General features: G+C 33.6%; 2 protein-coding genes across 2 annotated transcripts; one reads left to right on the top strand and one right to left on the bottom strand.

The window, feature by feature from the left end:
* Window positions 1–399: 399 nt before the first annotated feature.
* Window positions 400–1,530, top strand: LOC111391646 (casein kinase 1-like protein 11). The gene is made up of 2 exons (XM_023016897.1): window positions 400–558; window positions 1,035–1,530. The coding sequence occupies exons 1-2, from the start codon at window positions 400–402 to the stop codon at window positions 1,311–1,313; spliced, it is 438 nt and encodes a 145-aa protein (XP_022872665.1). The 3' UTR covers window positions 1,314–1,530.
* Window positions 1,531–4,924: 3,394 nt separating this feature from the next.
* LOC111391635 (long-chain-alcohol oxidase FAO1-like) lies at window positions 4,925–8,697 on the bottom strand. Its single transcript, XM_023016889.1, has 3 exons — window positions 8,411–8,697; window positions 8,054–8,326; window positions 4,925–6,809 (listed from the first exon to the last, which is right to left on the bottom strand). Exons 1-3 carry the CDS (start codon window positions 8,633–8,635, stop codon window positions 5,034–5,036), a joined length of 2,274 nt encoding a protein of 757 aa, XP_022872657.1. The 5' UTR covers window positions 8,636–8,697; the 3' UTR covers window positions 4,925–5,033.
* Window positions 8,698–9,680: the final 983 nt, after the last annotated feature.

The following is a 9,680-nucleotide window of genomic DNA, read 5'->3' as shown; positions in this document are numbered from 1 at the left end:
CACTTGAAAACTTTTGGCAAACATAGACTAAAAATGACTGAGAAAACTTTTTAGTGCACTTTTTATTGTAGATATGTTATGCTTGTTTGTCAACTGCTGCCTGCACCCCTCGCCCCAACGCGAGTTGTGATCAGAGGGAAGTAGAAGGGAGATGGGGTGTAAATGTGGGTGAAAAAGCATCAGAATAGATTTCTTTTCTTCTAAATCCCCCTTTCACCGCCCCTTTTGTTATTATGTGCTGAAATATGTGAGAAATAAGAATATTTTGTATATATTTGAAGAACCATTGCGTTTATTTCACTATTAGAAAACAAGATAGGGTACCTGCCTGCAGCATGATCCACAAAGTTCCTGTTTTATAGATGTAACATAAATGATGTAAAGTTGTCAAGCCATTAAATGGTTGCAATGTTGTGTCATCTAGTGAAGCATGAAGTTCGAGACAGATTCTCGGGTGCTGTGCAGGGATTTGCAAGAAGGAATGGTTCTAGTACAGGCATGCATGGAAATCACTCAAGGCATAGATCCAAAGAGGATGCACCATCATCAAAAGATGCGGTCCATACTATAACCTTTTAAATTTCAATTTGTTCATACTTCATTTACTTTTGCTGTTACTTGGGTTAAAAATGCTAGTGGTCACGGAACTCAAACTTTGTTACACCATTCTAGTTGGTAGTGGGCCCCCTATTCATTTTCCGGTGCATTAAAATGCATCATAACTCCATTGGGCAATGAATCGGGGTTCACCGTCATTTAAAATGGTGATAAACTGGTTATGATCATCACCAAAATGAATAGCATTACTGTCCGTTCATATCCATTTGTTTTACTAATGAAAATACTGTTTTTCGTGTAGTCAAACTAACAGAAATTGAATAAAGTACTAGAGTAATAAATTTTAAGTTCAATGATCAATTTGGAACAATATATGAAATTTCTTTAAAAGTTTAGTGATTATTAGTGTCCTTAAGCGGTTGTTACTTGTTTCTCTTTGAATTTTAATCTCATAAATGCTCATATTCATTCTCTAGCACATCGACTCTGAACGAGGACGGGTGTCTCGACCTGGTAGTAGTTCAAAGAGGCCCGTTTTGTCGAGCAGCAGGCCAAGCTCCTCTGTGGAACCCAGTGAACATCATCATAGGCGGCTGGGCTCTGGCAGTGGTCGTCTATCTACCACCCAAAGATTACAACCTGGAATTGAATCTAAGACATCTTCTTTTACTCGTGCTGTGGCGTCAAGAGGTGCCCGGGATGATACTCTCCGAAGCTTCGAGCTGCTAACAATTGGAACAGGAAAAAGGAAATGATGTATTACCATAATTCTGAACGTTTTTCGGCTATCATATTCCAATTTCTTCAATTTTTTTTTTTTTTTTTGAATACCTTGTCGAATCTTACTTTTTATTATTGCATTGTTACCGTAGTCGATGAACAAATCAAGTACCGAAACTGTTTATATATCTGAGACTTTTGTAGTTCATTAAGTACTTGTCTCTTCTACTGTGGTATTAATTTGGGAACATATGTCGTCTGTGTTATATAATTATTTTCAATATGTTACTTATTTTATTTTCTATATTAATGTGGGAAATATTGAAACCTTTCACAGAGAAGTTGTTTATTGGTTTATTTGGTTGAATTGCACATATAAAAATTGTAAAATTTTTCATGAGATTCTTTATTTTCGACCTTCTATTAATTAGCATATATTGATGATGTACACTGTCAAAATATTCTGTTTCCTCGGCCAGTCTGGCCTCCTCTCTCTTTCATTTTTTTTCGTTAGTGGACACCCACCACTTTTCACGGTTAGAGAGGCCCTCTTTAATACATTAAGAAAAGATGTTCACATGGGCCAGAAAGACTCGGTCATAGGAATTTAGACCACCTACGTGCTGGTAAACGAAAACCACCTCGATCGGATCAGAGTAAACAACAATGTTGAATCAGGCCGCCCCTTGCCTTGAAAGAATTCACACTGTCAAAATATTCTGTTTCCTTGGCCAGTTTGGCCTCCTCTCTAGTTCATTTTTTTTTCTTTTTCATTTTAATCATACAATTTTTTATAAAATAATATTACATGTAAATTGAAGGTTTTTCTTCTTCTTTTTTTTAACCACACACATTCTCCAAAAAAAAAAAAAAAAAAAAGGAAGAAAAAAAGGCTGAAGTGGGGCTTAATTTGAAGCGAAAAACTGTAAAAATATATGTTTTGGACTTTCTATTTTTTATTGTTTTTTGTCAGAAATATGATGAGCAAATAAATCATTTTACACCCTTTGAATGGACATTCTCAGCAGAAGATGTTCTAATTATGAAAGACTTATAGGGACGGACCCCACGTGGGTCGTGGGTCGTGTGGGGGTCAAATGACCCCACAAAATTTTTGGGTCGTCACTTATTATTATTATTATTTTTCAGAAAATAGTTGTTTTGACTATACTTTGACGCACTCATTAAGAGATACAAATGAAGTTGAAATATTGTATTCTTAATATCATTTTGAAGTGCTCATAGCTTTAATAGTGTGCGAACTGACCAATCATAACAAAAATTACGACGTATTGAAGTAGGCCGTTCCAAACTAGTATTTAAAGAATTTCCATAACATTCTAACTTTCAAATTTCGTCGATTATCGAATTCCACAAATCGTCTATGTCATTTAAAAGCTCGTTTCTAGAATTACATCGTAGTTATATTGAATGGCCCAAACGAATATAAAAAATAGTTAAATATGCGTTAAACGTACATCTTAAAAGAATCGACTAACTCATCTTTTCTTTAAAAAATTTCAATTATTTCATTAATTTTTTTTATTTTTGCACGATAAATTTTTTAATATAGTTTATATCATTCTATTAGGAAATTTTTCATGGAATACGACGTCAAAAATTTTAGGATCATTACACATTAAATATAATTTGAATTACTTTCGAATTATTTTTGCATTAAATTTAAATTTCATTTACTTCCTACATTCAATTTGATTTTTTGGTCATCAACTCAACAATATTTGTCAACAAAATGATAAATAAAACTATACAAATAGCAAAATTCATTTAACAATATTGATAATGATATAGTTATAAAACGTTTTCAAAGTTTCAAATGTGTATTAACTTATTCATTAATATTACAGTATTTTTTTAAAAACCACACTCCAATTTTTGACCCCACAGCACAAGAAATCTGAGTCTGCCCCGGTTTATAATAAGAATACGATAAAAAAAAGTGTGGAGATATAGATTCTATTGCGAAAGATCTCTAATCTCATTCTACAAAATGAAAATAACTTACCCTTGAATTATTTCATAGTGCCTTACAGGATTCAACATGCTATAATGCTACGAAATTAGAATTTGTCATCCATCTTAATCTCGACCCATATTACAGAAGTTCACAAAACACTTATTATTATTATTATTATTATTATTATTATTATTATTATTATTATTATTATTATTATTTTTCCACTGCTGATTCTTTATTAAAAGCTCAATTATACCAAACCAGACTTAAGAGATAGTAAATGATGGCTATGAGATATCTCCTTTCGCAAAGAAAGTTCGGAAGAGAATCGATTGTTTGATCGAATTCTTAGATGGCTTGATGCCAATTGATAGCTTTAGCCTTGTGAAAGTACGCACAACTTATCAAGTCGATTTGAGGGGCCATCTACTCGATTCATCAAACCAGTGGTGTATAGTTCTCATTAAAAATAAAAAAAATGAAAAATTGGACTGACAGAGGGTTCTGAGGCCCAGGCCTGCACACTTGTCCGCTTCCACTCCCATTCCGCCAAGTTAGCCACTAGCTCTATAGGACATTGGAAGTGGCATTTCTGCAGTAATTCTTGTGTGGATTTGTTTGTGCAGAATTCTTGAGATAGATGATAAGTGTGTGCAGATTTGTTTGGACCCTCTATGACAAAATATGTGTTTATTGTGATTGTTTGTGACCAATTTAATGTTAATTGTGATCAGTTGTGACTTGATCTCATACCATCACAGTTAAAATTGACATCATCACAGACAGTCGCGATGAAGACCAATTTGGTTATAGTTAGTCACATATAACACATGTTGGTAACTTATTTATATACAGTCACAAATTAGACGATCATAGACAGTTATACTGAAGACAAGTTTTATTACAGTTAGTGACAATAAAAACAATTTTTATTTTATCTTATTTATTTATTTACAATTAATCACATATAATACATGTTAGTGATTTGGTTACATGCAGTCACACTTAAATTTGATTGCAGATAGTCACATATAACACAAGTCTAATCACACAAAAAAATTTGGGCACAAATATATAGTTAGTGACAAATCTAGAGCACTGGGTGTTAAAAAAAAAAAATCTTAAAATTTTTGAATTTTTAAAGGTTGGGGTGGGAGTGCAATCTCGAGAAAAGCTTTCAATTTTTGAAAAAAAATTACATGTGGGGCTGGGGCTAGTCGCGTGAGATATCATTAATTGATATATTATTAATTTGGTGGGTGTGGGGATACTATTAATTGGGTGAGGATAATTAATTTCAATTAATTATATATCATTAATGGGAATAACTTGTGAATTTTGAAATAATTTGACAAATTTGTTAGTTTTGAAATGTGATTATTACATGTGGGAGATGTATTGTTTCCAAAAATCCAACTCCAGTTATTTTAATGAGTTCCTCTACGGTTGATACTTTACTTGGAGTTCTTTTCAAATATTGACAGGGTAAGTTGTTTTTTTTTTCCTTACTACGAGAGATTTACTTGACAGGAAAAAAAGAAAAAAGAAAAAAGAGAGAGATATTGTAAATTTTTCCCATGGCTCCTAAGTTTAAATATGAGGAACATCTTCATAATCGAATTAATAATTTTGAGAGAGATTCACATATTTGTGTTTGGTTAACTAAAAGATTCAAATTTTTTCTTTTTTATTACTCATGTATGCAATCCAATCTAGCATACCAAATAGTATCATCATTGTGTTGCCTTGCTTATTCGACAATGTATAACGAGGCAGATTACAAGTATGTGTGTAAACACGATAAAGAATGTACTACACTAGCTAAAACTTTCAGCCTCTCGGCTACTTTTCTCGAGAGGCAATATGAAGTTGCTTGAATGGTTATCATAGGATTGATTCCGATGGCGCTCGGAAGAACACTAGCATCGCAAACAAATAGGCCTTCGGCTTCCCAAGTCTCTCCATTTTCGTCCACTGCACCCTCCTCTTCGTTAATCCCAATTCTGCAGCTTCCCATTTGATGCGCAGAACAATAAGTTGTCCAGTTTTCGACCAGAGATTTAGGCCCTTCCGGGACATTAACTGTGTCAAGAAACTCCTCCAACTCTTTGTTACTTTTGCCTTTACATATCAGCTTTTGTCCATCACTCCGATGAGTGCCCACCTCGGCAGCGCCAGCCGCTATCAAAATCCTTAACGCTTCACGTATACCTGCCTTCATATTTTCTTTGTCCAGTTTATCGAACGTATAATTAATTCTTCCTTCTGATGTAACTTCCCCCGAGCCTCTATCTCGAATCATTGAGAACAGATGAGCCGTTCTAGAGTACCTCATCATCCTGTTCTTTAAGTCCATTCCTGACTTCCAAGGACATAATGCAGCAAATGATCCCGGCCCTAGAATAGGGGATTCTATAATGGCTCTTGCATTTGATCCATCTGATCTAACTTTATGCAACGAGGTGATTATACCTCCGTCGTAAATCTTTCCTTTGAGATCTGAATTGGACTCCGGGAAGTATCCCCACGCCATCAGAACCGGGTGAAGATGAAGATTGTGACCGATGTTTTTATTCGTTAAACCACTAGAAATCATCAATGGAGGGGTCAAGAGAGAACCACAAGCTGAGATTGTCGCCTTAGCCTCAATTCGTATCCTGTTTGTAAAATCTGTATTCATACTCTTTGCAATCACTCCTAAGCATTTCTTCCGCCTTGTACTTCCATACTCGTTCTTTTCCAGTACAAATCTCTCGGCTTTGCATCCTGTTATGATCACTGCACCAGAATTCACTGCATCGACTAGCCAAGTCGTGTCAGTCCCTTTCTTGTCACCTCGAATACAGCCATAGCAACAAGAACCACAGTAATGACTTTCTGAGGAATTTCGTGGGACGGATTCAACTTCGAGGCCTAATTTTTCACACCCTTTTCGTAAAATCTGATTCTGAAACCCCTCTTGGATACAATTCTCCGTGACACCAAGTCTTTCGTACACAATATCCATAGCAGAGGAATACTGAGAACTTGCAAACATTGGAATTTTGTGATCTTTAGACCATTCTTGAAGTACAGAATTTGGCGTTTTAATACAGGCTGACCAATTGACAGCAGATCCACCACCCACTGTTGATCCTGCAAGAACCAGCATTTTTCCATCCAAGGTTGCAAGAATTCCTCCAGATTCATAAAGTTGATTCATGGAAGGTCCTTCTAGAGCAGAATAATCTGTTTTAGTAAAATAATTCCCTTTTTCAAGAACTACAACTTTCAGGCCTGAACTTGCAAGAACGGCAGCAGCAACACCACCACCACAACCCGAGCCTACAATTACGACGTCGCATTTGATCTTGTACGTGTTCTGTAAAGGATCTTTGGTGACAATGAGGCCTTTTTGAACTAGAGAACTGACGAATTTCGACTCGGTTTCATTCATAGTCTCTACTAGTCCTTTTTCAAGAGGTCTATCTTCAGGCAAACTGGATAAATTTTCAGCACCATCTACCTCATAATCCATGGCTTCCCAAGCTGGATTTTTTGAATTTTCTCCAACCTATAAAAGGATGAATTATATTTAAGTTTCATACTTTCTGAGTTTATCTGTAACAGTATTACCCTACTTGATGTGACTGGATTACAAACTCTTTTGTAGCATAAATCACTGTCCATATCAAAACATTAGTTTCCTTGTATCAAAGTTGTTATTTTCACTAATTGCTCTGTTTTAGGCAGTAAACTTTCATTAAAACCTCCCCAATTTGGTTAAATTTCACGTAGCCGAGTTTCAATTCAATTTGTTTGTTTGTCTTTCTTCTTTTTCTTTCCTATCAATACTCAGTCAGAAGCAGACGTTATGGCAATATTCAAAAGTATTAAAGAAGAGACACAGGCTAAAATCTTGTTTATTTTTATTATTAATAAATCCTATTAATATTCAGTACAGTAGTATATTAGAAAGTTTAACATTTAACCCATGTTTGACAGCCATTATTTGAAAATTAATTTATCTATAAATTCATTTTCAACCACACATTCACACAAAAAAAAATATTCTACACATAAACCCAAAACCTTTTTTTTTTTTTAGCCTAAGATTTTTCTAAAAATCACTATATAAAACATTGTTTTTTTCAAATAATGGTTGTAAAAGTCAAACAGTGTCTTAATTACTAGAATTATTATAGGTCCCTACAAAAAATAAGGTATGTGTGATATTATTGTATTGCAAGACTTATTGAAGATACTTTCAATAAAAATATATTATGTCCACACTGGAAAAATTTCATCAACCAACCACATACTTACCGGTTAAGGAAACGCCAATATCTAATCATAATCATACACATTTTTAATATTCAGACAATCGATATTTAATTAAGAAGTACTTATACAGTATTTGTCTATTATCATGTCTCATATCCACTACGTACCTGAGATGTTTAAATAATTCAGTTTATAGTTTACAAGTGGGAATCCACTGCTCATTAACACAGGAGACCCGAATACTCTCTAATGGCAATTTTCAGCTAACAATTACGAAAGAAGTTCGACAATTGTTATTCTTAATTGTTCATTGCCAACAATCTCTAATTTTCAAACATTAATTCTCCTAGTAAAATAATTTTACACATGATTCATAATTATTCCTTATTTTTAAGGATGCACTCTCCAAAAAAAAAAATAATAATAATAAATAAATAAATCAAAATCACTTCTTAAAAATCAAAATCAAACAAGGTTTAAGTATTAGGCGTAAAAATGCAAAAAAGTATGAGTTGAGGTTTCAGAAAACATTACCTGAGTGAAGAAGACAAAGAGGCATAAGATTTTGATGAACGCAAAAGCTAGCCTGATAGGAGTAAGAATCCAATTCTTGAGCCAGTACTGAATAACAGTTTCCCTCTTGTGTAGAGAAATACACGAGAATTTGTTCATATATGGCCATTTGTTACCAAAACAAAGAGTTCCACAGATCAATAAAGTCCCGAGCCTCGTCGAAAGAATTTTTAACAGCGCTCTAACCAATAATTTACCTTCCAAAAATCCCCTCTTCTTTACAAGTTCTGCAACCTGCATATATACACTGAAACTATATAAAAAACTTCACTTTCTGCAACCCTAACATTACGCGTATCAGACACGTGTTATGTTTACCTCGTCTGGTATGGGATACTGTGATCCAGAAGCATTGTAGAAAGACTGAATAGCCCTTTTTGATTGTTCATTCTTGACAGTAATTTCAGCAGAATTCAGGGGTAAAGAAGGTAGAATGACTTCACATATACTGGTAAGGGTTTCCATGTCTGAAGCAGAAAATCCATGGCTGTATTTAGTTTCTCTCCTTCCACCTCTCAGTAAAGGATGACACTTTCTCTCCATGTTTTTTTTCTCTTTCTGGTTTTTACTAATATTTTATGAGAAAACTATGTAATGTATAATAATGCAAAAGAGAGGAAACCTTATATAAAGTTGGAAAAAAATTGTCACCTCACTTATTAATTATTTATTGCGTTTTTAGTGTTTTGGGTACCCATAAAGGGGAATAATTAGGGGAGGTACACTTGATTACGTGCGCAAGAAAATACCACAACTTGATAGCCCACAAGTTTTTATTAACCAAAATTCAAAATCATACACTCAACTTGTATGAGCATAGTGAAAAAATTAATTGAAAAGGAATTAGATTAGTAATTCAAATTTTAATAGGAATTTGTTATCTTTGTGTTAGGATTTTATATTTATGTTCTAATGTGATTAGGACTTATTCATAGAATTGAGTTAGAATTGGTCTTCTATTTTATTTTAGAGGGTGTTTTGACACCCATTTTTATAGAAAAATGAATTTTAGAATAATAGATTGATAGAGAATGTATGGATGAAAAGTTTTTTATTTAAGTGTAATATTATTTTAAAAAAGAATGTATAATTGAAAAAAAAATGCATTTTGAGAAAAATGAGAATCAAACGAGCTTTTAATAGTGTCAACTATCTCAGTATTTCAATTTGTTAAATTAATGGATTTGAGCAACGCGACTTAATTGAAACAAAATTATACATCTAGCTATCCAAAATTTTGCATCTAGTGTTCCAATCGTGATAAAAATGTGTCAAAACGTGTTTGATATCATCAATCATAGGAAAATCAAATTTCAAGGAATCCAAAAAATTGAAAATTGGATTTATGTTCAACGGATCACACCTAGATTTTGGTTCAACCTATCGTCACGTATGAAATAATCGACAATATAAATTTAGCAACACTTTTGTCCACATATTTGTTGTAGAAAAGGATAATATAAAAGTTCGATTTTGATATCCTTTATGAAATTTCAATATCTTAGGTACTCAAAACAAAGGATGTGAAACAAAATAAAATGTGATGCTGATAAAGGCAGTTGCATTTCATTTTCAAAGTTAACATTAT

Source organism: Olea europaea, unplaced genomic scaffold, assembly GCF_002742605.1.
Source record: "Olea europaea var. sylvestris unplaced genomic scaffold, O_europaea_v1 scaffold810, whole genome shotgun sequence".
Lineage (NCBI taxonomy): Eukaryota > Viridiplantae > Streptophyta > Magnoliopsida > Lamiales > Oleaceae > Olea > Olea europaea.
Note: the sequence above shows the minus strand (reverse complement) of the source record. Positions and strands in the feature narration are given on the sequence as shown.

What these genes read in the sequence shown, in the direction of transcription:
- LOC111391635 (XM_023016889.1), bottom strand. Translation starts at nt 8,635, where the DNA reads ATGGAGAGAAAGTGTCATCCTTTACTGAGAGGTGGAAGGAGAGAAACT. An exon ending in AGTATCCCATACCAGACGAG is followed by an intron (nt 8,327 to 8,410) that starts GTAAACATAACA and finishes GTATATATGCAG; the next exon opens with GTTGCAGAACTTGTAAAGAA. An exon ending in TCTTTGTCTTCTTCACTCAG is followed by an intron (nt 6,810 to 8,053) that starts GTAATGTTTTCT and finishes ATCCTTTTATAG; the next exon opens with GTTGGAGAAAATTCAAAAAA.
- LOC111391646 (XM_023016897.1), top strand. Translation starts at nt 400, where the DNA reads ATGGTTGCAATGTTGTGTCATCTAGTGAAGCATGAAGTTCGAGACAGA. An exon ending in CACCATCATCAAAAGATGCG is followed by an intron (nt 559 to 1,034) that starts GTCCATACTATA and finishes TTCATTCTCTAG; the next exon opens with CACATCGACTCTGAACGAGG.